At 39.2% G+C, this 12,594-nt stretch overlaps 1 protein-coding gene across 5 annotated transcripts in view; it reads right to left on the minus strand.

Annotated features, from left to right (window-relative positions):
- The window catches only part of tenm1 (teneurin transmembrane protein 1), a 158,580-nt gene that overhangs the window by 5,432 nt on the left and 140,554 nt on the right, over nt 1–12,594 (minus strand). For 4 of the 5 annotated variants that reach the window (XM_067518552.1, XM_067518554.1, XM_067518550.1 and 1 more), the window contains 9 exons: nt 10,459–10,546; nt 8,680–8,876; nt 7,809–8,122; nt 6,988–7,160; nt 5,280–5,524; nt 4,184–4,477; nt 2,836–3,080; nt 2,013–2,155; nt 18–229 (listed from right to left, as the gene is read on the minus strand). In XM_067518552.1, coding sequence (XP_067374653.1) covers nt 18–229; nt 2,013–2,155; nt 2,836–3,080; nt 4,184–4,477; nt 5,280–5,524; nt 6,988–7,160; nt 7,809–8,122; nt 8,680–8,876; nt 10,459–10,546 — 1,911 coding nt within the window. The remainder of the gene's footprint in view (nt 1–17; nt 230–2,012; nt 2,156–2,835; nt 3,081–4,183; nt 4,478–5,279; nt 5,525–6,987; nt 7,161–7,808; nt 8,123–8,679; nt 8,877–10,458; nt 10,547–12,594) is intronic. The other variant, XM_067518553.1, reaches the window with a different exon arrangement.

Here is a 12,594-nt window from a genome sequence, read left to right on the forward strand (position 1 = left end):
ATGAATACTTTGCCTACCTGGTTGAGGTCATAGAAGATGACGCTGAACTTCCCAAACTGCTCAACTCGTCCTGATACGTCAACATAACGGTACAGATCTATAGGCAGAGGGGTCTCATTGATCACAGCCTGCATGCTGGTCACTTTAAAGTTGTTGTAGCTGTAGTCAAACCTAGCGTTGACCAAACCTTCCTCGCTGAAGCGGAAGATCTGCCGGCTTGTCAAAGGGCCTGTGTGGGGGGGAATTCACAGTGGTTTCAGAAACTCAAATTAGCCCACGCATGACCTACACCTACTGCACATGTAGCGTGACAGCCAACTGCACACAGCTGGCCGTCGCTCTCCCGATACAAGCCTGCCTAATTAATTCAAATCAAGGACTAATTCAACACCATTAACATAGACACACGCAGTGCAATCCATTCAATCTTAACTATCCCCACACCTCTATGGCATTTCCAGTGCTGACCTTTAATATGGAGAGATAATGAAATCTAAAGACAATAGCCATGATGGGACAATGTGCTCCTTAATGTCAGAACATCAACTTTAACAACACCATTCATCACCTCTGCTGCTAGCTACTACAGCTCATCCTCCATTTGCAAAGAGGCCTGCTAATGAAACACCATTACGGTGCTATTTGAGGTGACTCTGATTGCTGTTAAAATGACTAAGTGTCTAGCTTTGGGGATTGTAGAACACCGGATCAGCATTGCATCTTCAATTTTTTTTTTTTCTTTCTGTGGAATGTTGATTCGAAACCTCTGTTAGTGGGAAAATAGCAGAGTTACTAAGAGTGAGGTAGAGGCTTTTCTACAGCCCTAGGGAACTCGCAGTCTGTTGGTTTCGCTTCTTTAGCTGTCAATTCCCTAAATTGTCATCTTTTCCTCTCATTTTTCTCTTCCGTTTCTCCCCATGCCTACCTCTCTATATCCCTGTCTCTCCTTCATTTTGGTCCCTTACTTTTCCTTGTCTCTTCTCAATGAACAATTACCACTATCTCTCCTCTCTCCAAAGCTCCGTTTGTTCTGCTGAAATGAGATCAGTTAAAGGAAGGTGAGAGTCTATTCACAGTGAGGGCAAAGTGACATACACACCCTCGCACACTCGCACATACACACATACACGTGCCCAGAGCCACTGCATAGCTCATAGATTAGTGAAACCTGCTCATGGTGAGCCAGTCACAAAGCCAAGTAAAGTGAAGTGGCAGCAGAGATGAGAGATCTTACCAGCCCAGGAAATACTTAGTATTAATAGTATTAACAGTAACCTAATATATCTGCTGTCGAAGATATAGGGGCCTATTGTCCTGCCATTACTGCGTCATTTAACCATTTGTAAAATGCAGCGTCAATCTCACTAATTTTCTCTATCAGAAGTGAATCAATTCTCATATTATTAGAGTTCTAATTGATGCCCTCAGGTCAGATTTAATGTTTTAATGATTTACACTGAGATTTAATGAGTGTAAACACATGGACAAGTGTTTAACTGCTGGTATACAACACAAAAGTATTCATAAGTATTCATAAATTGACTTGTATACTTTGATCAGGCAGATTGGTTGCGAAGGTGGGGAGGAGATAGCATGCTCTGAGCCCAGGGGGTGGTCTTGTGTTTACAGCTGTGGTAAACCACATTCTCTTCCACTCACATATTCTCAGGCCTAGTCACACTTCTAAATGAGACTGTGTCCAAGTCAAACGAAAAAGCACTAACCGCTGACTCAAAACAAAACTACAGAGTTTGATACCACCTAAAATCTGGCTCAGGATGGCAATCATGTTCTTCTTTAGTTATCCAAATTATCATTGTATTCTAAATATTTTACATTTGTGGCCGTCACTACCTATACTATAGTTCCCTGAGTGCATATATGTGTATAAATATAAAAATATAAATATGAATATATACATACATACATACATATATGTATGTATGTACGGTATAATGTAATGTACGAATATATATGTGTGTGTGTGTGTGTGTGTGTGTTCGTGCGCGTACCTGTCTGTCTGTATCGTATGGAGCTTATGAAGCCGTTATGGGTGAGATGAATAGTCTTGACGGTGCCAGAGGCCTCGTCATATGTGAAGGTTACCAGGGTCGAGTCATAAACCACCTCAGAGAGCCGTGCTGCTGGAGTATACCTTGAAAAATTGTGTGAAATTAAAAAAAAAGTTAATTGTACCATGTGAAATATTATTTAATCACTTTGACATTCAGTATACATAAACATGTAACATGTCTCATGAATAATACAAAGATCTTTTCAGCCATTAAGGAACAAGTGTCATCATCCCTCAAAATTTTATCAAACTCAGACCAGCTGCTGTGGCAGTTAAGGCCTTTCAAATCTTGAAAATGGGGCAGTTTATTATAGCATCCCTATTGAGCCAATGCGTATTAAAAATGTTAAATGCCAGAACACTGCCCAAATCAGTCCTCCAACTTTCATCCAAATCAGATCAGTGGTGTCTGACATAGTATGATGATAAAAATTTGACCTTTAATCAGTCTCCCCCGTTAGTCCAATCAATGTAATTTGTAAGGACAGCTGGATGTGTGCAGCACATTTTGTGTCAGCTAGACTTGGTGTAATGGAGCTTTTATATATCTGAGATTAGCCTTTAATTTAGCACCTTCATCAACCCAATCAGTGTTACATTTTTATATGCCTAGTTATAATGCCAAGATGCATAATGTCTCCAAGTTTTAATCAGAATCCAACCAGTCATGTTGCCAATGTCACCTATTTCACACTGTACTGCCTGCCTAAACAAACTCATCAACCTGAAAGCCAGTGATATTATTGCGTTCAGTTTCATACCTGTAGATAACGCTGCGTCCTGTTCCCAAGTACTGAGTCCTCAACAGCCGTCCGTCAAGTGTGTAGTCCTGCATGAAAAAGGCTTGGCTGTCAGGAGGCGTGTATATGTTCCTATAATAGCCAATGGACAGCATCGATTGCACGGTGTGTTTCACCATGCTGGGCATCGTCACGGCAACCAGACGGTCTGTTTGGTCATATTCAAAGACATAGCGCCGCTGGCTATGCAGGAGCAGCATAATGGACTGCAACAACACAGACAGATGCAAAGCAGAGTTATAACACTGTAAGTCAGTTATGTGAGGGAGTTATTCTTTCTCTGTCTGGCTTTTTCCCCAATGCCATCAAGAGAAAACCTTTTATCAGCAAAATGTCTACTCTTCTGAAGCAACCTTGGTCTTGGCTTGACGATTTTTAATTTCTGTTATTCACTGGAAGCCGTTTACAGCAAGAATTTTCTTTACTGCTGATTCCTTTTTTTTTTATGTTCATACAGACTTTAAAATCTATTCTCTGCAGTTCTGCAGCTATTTCAACTGTTTGAATAATACAGTTATAATATTATATATGTATTAATAATCATGCAGGTATAATTAATTTCAAGATGGTTCTATACTATAGCTCCTTTACACTCTAATTTTGACTTAGACTAAAACCTGACACTGAATATCCTGTATAACATTTTCATTTAATATTTCAATTAATTTCAAGGGGAAATTATATTGTATGTTCTGGTAGCTTTCAGTTATGTCACAAACTTACATGAACCTCATTTTCTTTGTATGTTTCACCATTTACTAAGATTCATTTGTCAGTATTCTTCAATGTGTTATCTGTAAAACCCACTTTCAGGAAACCACTGGTTCCTTTCTTTTCACCACCCTGAATATAAGGCTGCAGAGCCTTGAAATTTGCTTGGCTTACATCACACATTAGAAACATCTTGACTGGTTTTACTGCCATCATTACTGCTCTGTATTCATGCAACTATTCAGGTAAGTGGATATTTAGTCGGAAAGTAAACCTCACTCATCAACTTTTTTTTTAACTTTGATAGGTTATTAAAATAAATGGAAAATGTACCAACACATTGGTAGCACATTGCTGTAAACTATTTGTGCTTTAAATACGTTGCTTTTATTTCTACGAAGAATAAGTACTAAGACTAAAATACCTTTAGTGTTAGTTTTGGTTTCTGTAATAACTTTGATGGAGCAAACAAAGGAAGAGCAAATGTGTCAGCAGAGGCAAAGTAAACCATAAAACATTAAACAAATCTCAGCACATTACAGCGACAACTTGTCTATCACATCTCAGTGGAAAATGTTTCTATAGGTACAGCTCTTACTCTGTCTGCATATGTGTAGCTCCAGATCTTGCCATTGACCCAGGCTCTGGACACAACTCTTTCATTCTCGTACTCGAGCCTTTCAGACCACTCTCCACGGTGGATGGCTGACAACATTCCTCCACCAGAATAGCTAATGTTTACTTCAGTGTATTTGCTACTGGGAGACAACACCACGGGCCGTCCCAGTGAGTCATATTGAATATGGAGGGTAAATTTCCTGTGGTCATCGTAGATCTTCCCTACTCTGGTGCTCTGATCAAAGTCTATAGACAACAGGTTCCTGTTATGGGCCTGAAAATAAAAACAGTAAAAGGTCAGCTAAAGGGAGAAGTACAAAATACAGTTTTTTTCAATTCAGTGCTTTACAATCAGCATAAATGCAAAATGAGGCCACAAATATGCAAATATAAATAAAGTGGCATGTCTGAGACAAGCAGAGATTTCATTAGTTTGGATAAATGAATTGTGACATTTAGAGCAAACTGGCCCTGCATTATAACAATAAATTGCCTTGTGGACAAGTGAAAAACTCAGTCCTGGGGATTGCTAATTAATTAGTACACATAAGATAAAATGTCCTTTTCTTATCAAATGTTCTGTTTGCGTGGTGTATTTTCTGTGGCAGGAAAAAAAGAGAAGAGGTGTTTCAGTTGGCATGTGATTTGTGGAAAGTACTGCTATCAGGTTCCAAGTCATTTGCTCATTCCTGGTGACGTCATTAATTGCTCAAATCATCCAACATGTTATGTTACAATAGACTATAGCACATTTCAAATGTAGTTCAAACAAATTTAAGAACCACTGATCAGATGTGCGTACATTGCACACAGAAGTTTGTTTTTCTCTTTTGATAGGCATGTTTAAAGGTCAGATTGCATAATTTTGGCCTAACCCAGCATAGTTCTAAGATGTGGTTGAGATGATGTAATGTGACCTATCCACCAAGGTTTCTATTTGGCTGTTGCTGGGATTTTTACTGGTTCCACCGTGTATTCTACAGCTAGTGCATGAACTCTTGTGTCGTCCTCAGTTTGGAGGATTATATTTTTTGTATTGTGTGCATTAGTCAAAGAAATGTTTTATGGCCTTTTACCCTAAGCCTGCGCTCATAAGTGCTGTAGTTAGTCTTGCTCTGTTCTTTCCTCTGCCGCCATTCTATTAGGCTGGGGGCATGGTCTCCAGGCAGGCTGATGTTACAGCGGCTGGCAGTAGGACTGACTCCTCCCCCGACGACTCCTGGTAGGAGGGGCTCTGTGGTGAGTGACAGCTCCATCCCACTTGCCAGTGTCACAAGGAACGACCCGTCAGCGCTGACTCTGTATGAACTCTGAGCATGATCTGGGGGTCGAACATAAGTCATGGGTGGGCCAATCACAAACAGAGATAGGTATGCAGAGACACACAAAACCACACATGCACAAAATGATGCAAATACACGGTAGCACCTAAAAAAAGTGTGAAAGAAACATTAGTCACCGTCAGCCTTGAAAAAAAAATGAATGCAATGAATACACGTCTGGCTTTTTGAAAGTATTTTTCGTTGGAATTAATTGCGTATATCTCATTGCCTCATTAGTGCCGTACTGTATCTGCTCTTCTGTCTTTATCTGCTAAGAGAGCAGGAGACAATATATAGGCAGATAGATATACAGAGAGACTGAGCAAGAAAAAGAGGAAGAGAAAAGAGAGAAAAAACAGGTTGAACGGTGGTAGTGAGGTTTGCTGTTTTTCACACATTGCAAAGGAGGAGAAGCATTCTGTGAAACTGAGAAGCACTTCTTAATCTACTATAACTGTAGGTAAAATCACATTGTACACATCGCAATATCACTATTATATATTATATTTTCCCCTTACCCCTATTGAAACTATTTCTGTACACGTGGTTATTGTTGCCTCAGTGGCAGGAAAAAAAAAAACTGTGAATTTGTTGGCGGTGGAAGTAAAGAGGACACTCTAAAATAGCGGGTCATTTCAACTCCTCTTCCGGCATACTGTAGCATTGTGCACATGGCCGCGTGCTATCATATTTGTGTGTGTTGGAGCAGCTTTTCTCTCCCCACAGTCCTGTCATTGTGACAACTTCTAGAAAGCAATTAAAGCGAAGACATGAGAAGAAACTGCTCCCATGAGCAGCTTCTCCACTCTCATTTTCTCCTCCTCTCATCTCTGCCCTCTTTTCCATTTTTTTTCCTGCGGTCGTTAAGACATTTCACAAGTCAGTCAGATCTGTCTCTCTTTTTTGTAAATAAAAAAAATGGCACTTTTATACTGCCCAATAGTCAGCTTATGTAAAGAGGTCATATCAGATCCAGGTCTGAATTATTTATGAAAAAGGATAAATCCTTTATCAAAGCTGTGAATCTTCTGCAAATACATTTAGCACAGTTCTTCAAGGAGGAGAAAAAGAAAAAGCCAAGACAGAGCATCTGACCTGACTAGAATAACAGCCACGTTATTGCAGTTTGCCACTCATAAATGTTTCAATATCACTATAGCCTTACAGGCCACTACCGTTATATTATACATCTGTGTAAGTTGCCCATGGTTTACCCCCACCCCAGATGAGTCATAAATGGCCTGTGGCATGTTTGTGGTAAAGCAGAGGGTGGCAGACGCACACAGTGAGTCTAAAATCTTTCCTATGTTTCAGCCCCTGAATTAATGGTCACATTAGTTCTGAGTTCCTATATATGAGTCTAGTGGAACTTCTTGTCTTTCTACACTGTCTGATAGTTCTGATAATTTTTTCTAATAATAAAAAAAACACAAACACACACATTTGTTCCATGAGACTGTACCTTGTCTGAAGGTGTAGATGGTGTCACTGGCAGAGAGATTGGTGCTGGTGACAAAGTTCTCGTGGTTAGATGCTTCGACCTCTACCCGAGACCAGCGCTCCAGGTTGCCTTGGAAACCACTCACTTCGCCTGTTGGATGGGTGATGTTGGTCACCCGGCCCTCGCTGTTGTACCTTGGAGAATAAACACAGAGTTGAACATGCACTATTACAAACACACACAAAGTATCACTTTCAGACAAATGAACACGGTCATCCACACAAACACACATAAATATTCTCTCTGTAACTCTCTGTTTTTCCATCTCATACACAAATGTTGGCACAGTGGCAGTGTCAACTATGATTTATATGTGTAATTATCCAGCTGTGGAATTTTAGACAGAGATGGGGTTGGCAGTTGGGAATTATTCAGACAGATGTTTTTTGTTTTTTTTTTGTAAGTATACTATGCAGTATATCTGATACTAAACGTGTGTGACAAAGTGTTTTAGAGACATCCTTCAGCTAGTCAGTCACTTAAACAGACTAAAAGACTTAAAAGGCTAAAATGAAAGAATTAAGTCCCCAGCTTTCTACGGTGGTGGCAATGCAGTAGTTACCACCAGATGGCACTCAGATTTCACACTGCTACTCTAATGTAAGCTCTTATATTCATACACATGCACATGCATCCTAACATATGTCCATACAAGCATCCAATGAAGTAACAAAATGCATAAAAGGAAAAGTGGGAAATGAAGTTAAAAAGTTGCAAAAAAGAAGGAAAGAAATGAGAGAGAAATGCACTATAAGCACAGAGGAAAATGAATGCAAACTTACTCATAAACAGTGGTCCAACTGTTCTCATCACTTTTGGTTGCTAGGAGACCCGTGTTGCCATGGTAAGTGATGTGGGCGATGTCATGGCCTTGGGCTGACACCTTCCTCAGTGTTCCACTGTTGCTAAGAGACAGCCAAAACACCTGTCCACCAGGTAACGCTAGCCAGAGCGGCACTCCATGAGCATCCCTCCTCACCTGGAGCCCATGGCCATTGCGACAAGTCACCCCTGACAGCTGACCGTCTGTGCCATAAGAGAAGTTGTACAGGAAGTGGCCAGTGATCAGGTGTTTGGTGTACATGTGGGAGCCATTCTGTCTCAAAAAAGGAAAGAGAGGGGGAATTATCAAAACTGTGTGGCAGTAGATAATTATAAATCCTTTAAGTATATGCGCAAAGTCCTTCCTAGGTTCAAAGTGAGTATTAGCCAGCCACTAGCTGGGGGGGTGGGTGATATATTCAATTTAATATTAATATTATTTTATATGCACACATAGAGTTTGAGTTAGTGAAATAAGGAAATTGGGCCATATCTGCAAGCTCATGGTAACATTAGCTTAACATGAAACCTTACACCAGACAGTTACTGTGTTTAGTAACAGCTAATCGCTATAGTAGTTTGTGTAGTTTAATCACTAAAGTTAATAATGTGTAAACTTTAGTAAATACAATGTAACTAATCAAATGTAAGAGTTGCAATACGTACACCTATTTATTTATTAAAATTCAATTATGTAGACTGAGACAGTTATAGTGCCCATACTAGGATTGTATCCCTATTCAGAACCAAATTAAGAAACAGTACTCTCCTATCTGGATATTTTATATGCAAATAAACATGTTTTATAGACAGAGCTCAGACACTGTGTACCTGGCTGAAGAGATAGAGCTCCTGGTCCAGTGGGGAGCTGATTTCTACCAGACCACCTGGGCTAAGCTGAGGCTGGTTGGGGCTGACAGCTCTGATCCGGATGTTGCCCAGATCAGCAATATACAGGGTGCCATTGGGGGCCACAGCGAGAGAGGAGGGGGCTTTGAGACGAGCGTCACGGGCATAGCCTCCGTCTCCTGATAGAAGACACAAGAAGACATTTCAATAAGCAGAAACTCTTGTCAACAAAATAAATTCTCCCAGAGTTACAGTCACACTGAGAAAATACATGTCATTCTTTTATGAAAGAGTGCGGCCACAACCGGTACACGCATGATTTGACATGAAAATGTGAAGATCACATGATCCTGCTCACGCAGCTATCAGGATAGCTCAGGACTTGGACTTTTTGAGATATCGTAGTGTCCCAGTTGAGTGGATATGACCAGCTTCATAGTGACCTCAGCCTTATCAGACAGACCTAGTGGATGACTGAATGCATTCAGACGTCTTTGGTAGCACAGCAGGATAGTAGCTAGGTGAAGCCCTTTAGATGCTGTCAGCAGTAGGCCCAGGCCTCTGATGGGTCTATACAGTCAGCAGGGTGGCGGTTTATCTCTTGACAGCATGCACATTATGTGTGTGTATATGCTCCTATGTCTGTGTCACTGTGTTCTTGTCTGTTTGTATTTGCGGGTGTGTGCTCACAAATGTGCGCATGTTCAAAGACACTGTGTGAGTGTTTATGTTGAAGGGATGGAAACGGAAAACCTCTGAAGAGAGTAATCATCTGTTAACAGCAAGACATGATTGAAAATATGCAAAGTACAACCCAAGAAATAGGGATGGTTACAGCCCATTGGCTTGTGGCATGGGAGAGACACTTCCCTCCATTTTGAATAGAAAATAGACAGATTTTTATGAGCAGAATTAAATGATAAAATCACATCCTCTGACACTTACAAAGACAGCATGGCTTAACTGTCAAAAGAACATCTGCTTATTTGTTTGGCCCTCTCCCTCTTGCCTTTGTTACACTTCAGGTGCCCTTCCATGATACACTAAGCAGTTAAAACCTTCAGCAGCTAGATGAGAGTTTCTTCTTCCACCAGCTGTAATTTGAATGGATTTGAAAGGTTTCTCTCAAGCTGACTCCAACTGAAATTTAGCTTGAGGTTTTTGCATAGGAGCTTCCCTCTGAATACAAATATTTCTCCTTAAACACACCTACACGCGCACTTTCTGCATCTCCAACACACACACATTCACGAAGTCAAAGTACATTCACTTATACTTTTCCATAGCACCATTAGAGACAGTCATTTCTTTTCTGTAGAGTGTCATCATATACATAAATATCACTTTTTAAAAAAAATTATCTTTCAAAAACGAGTCTAAACCTGTTTAGATATTGAAACTGAATCTCACTGAGATCATTTCGACAGATTAAAAATTGAGAATGAAACAAGCTCGGTTAATATATTCACTGTCCAGTAGGGACACACAGGTAGCCAAATTTTAAGTACTGAATGGAAGACACACTGAGTATTTCAATTCTTGTAATGTCTGATATTTTCAAATGTTCCCTTTTTGTTTCATTTAAATTTACTTATGAATCAGGCCAAGTAAGACACGATCAAATTACTTTTAAGTGCAGTTACGTGTTGTTAATACTGTAATCCTATTAAATATGATCTAATACACTCACATCTTAATCCTTCAGTCATATAACAAGTGTGTGTGTGTTATCTGTGCGTGTGTGTGTGCCTGATGACCCACCAGAGAAGCAGTCACAGTTGGGGTCTATTTTACAGTCACAGTCCGTGGGGGCTCCAGAGATAATGGATATCTCTCCATTGGTTGACACCTGTGGAGAGTTAAAAAAAAAAAAAGCTATTTACAACTAAGTACAAAATGAGATCGTTGTTAGTGAATGTTGTTATCTGAATGGTTGTTACGTTTAAACACCCCAACACAGAAGGTAGCAACATAATTTCCTAAAAACCCAAGTTCAAAGAATTTTAGGTGCTTCAAGAGTCTGGATGCATTTTTAGAAAATCAGGATTCGGGAATATGATGTGTTTGACTTGATTTTTTAAATTATCTTTAATATCCGTCTTTTGAACGACTTAAATTTTGGAATAATTATGAAACGTTTATGTGATTTCTTCGTCGGAGTTAAAGGAGAACATTGATATCAAATATCCATCCCTAAAGTTCAATAATGAACCCATTATACCTTTTTAATTTTATTATCAGTACAAAACCAACAGCGCAAAAAACAAATATGTTAAATAGTGATAAGATAATTGACTACTGGCTGTAGCTTCATAATGTGTATATTGTGTATTACATTATTAACTTTCTCATTAGATTCACTACAATCCAGAAAGCAAAGAGAGTGAATTTCCAAAATGTTGAACCGTTCCTTTTTTAAGTTTAATTCTCAGTCTGTATTTATCAAGCATCACAGTGTGGGGAATTAATCCTAACTGGCCAAAGATGTCAGAGATTCACATTTAGAACTAATTTTGGTTGGACATTAAACCAATGCATCAACTTTCTTATCTTAGGAAATTTCATATACTGTATGTGTTCCTTGATTTGTGAAAGCTGCAGAGTTGCCTGAAAAGTTCTGAACTTATGCAGGAAGACACTGTTTAACAAACATGTTCACAATTGCAAAAAGTGAAGAAAACAGAGAATAGAGAACCTTGAATTTAAAATAATGACAATGTCCTATAGAAGATAGGACATAGGCTGTATTTAGAAGAGTCATGATATGCTCCATTTTCACATAAACGCCCCCTTTAAAGAAAACAAGTTCTCTTGTATTTGCTCTTAATTGAAAACAAGCAAATAGAGCCACACCATAGCAAATTTGGGTAGTAATGGTTTTGATTTTATTGTGACTCAAAGCATCAGTGCCATGCATAGTCAACAATGTCCCAGCCTCTATATAAGATTAAAATTTCAAATTAAATTTAAACACATATTGGTTTGAGTGTGTGCCCCTTGATGTTATGGGCAAAAGTTAAGGGTGTGTGACAGAGAGACGTCTCTGGAACATAAGAGCAAACCAATATTATTGCCAAAGCATTGGCTCAATATCTATACACATTCACATTTAATGGGTTTTATCAAAGTTAAAAAACAGACTTGCTGGCTATTCAGTACAAGATGAAATGCAGCAGTTAATTTGGGCATCATTTTTTAATTACTTTAAAATATTCTGTCAGTCTGTACTTGTGCACAGTAGGCTTGTCTTACAAATGACAGTGTTTTATATTTAATTTAGTTATTTCTATATCACACTGCATGAGCCTATTAGGTGTTTGAATTTGCTGATTGCACATTAGAGACTTGAGAAAATTTGTGTCACATCATCATTAATTTTATTTTATGGCTCAGTATCATAACACGGTTTCATTCACTCAATAAGGAGAATTTTTACTTGATGCTGAGAGTCTATGATTCTGAGATACCTGCCAAATACAGACCCAGAGGTATGAAAAACAAAAAGAATTAAGTACAGCTTGAAAATAGTATATGTGTTGGTTTATCCAACATGGCTGCCCAGTCTCCATCAAAAAGGTACCCAAGGTTTTTAATGTTCCTGTCTGCCTCCACGTAGACTCAGTGTGATACTGCTGACCACAAAGGGACTATTGATTGAATCCAGCAGGGAGTATTCTTTGTGGTGCTGGTGCCCAAATACTATGGACCTGTCATAGCATGCTCCAAGCTAATGGAGCTAATGAACAAAATAAATGTTTTTTGTTTTTCCCAAATTAAAAACAGGTTTTGGGATTATTGTTTTGTATCAGAGCTTTGGATGTTGGTGTGTAAAAAGCAGATCCTGCACAGTGTCTTGCTGCACAGCGTTTGTGACACCAGCTAATACCCTAAACACTA

This window comes from Channa argus, chromosome 10 (genome assembly GCF_033026475.1).
Source record: "Channa argus isolate prfri chromosome 10, Channa argus male v1.0, whole genome shotgun sequence".
Classification (NCBI taxonomy): domain Eukaryota; kingdom Metazoa; phylum Chordata; class Actinopteri; order Anabantiformes; family Channidae; genus Channa; species Channa argus.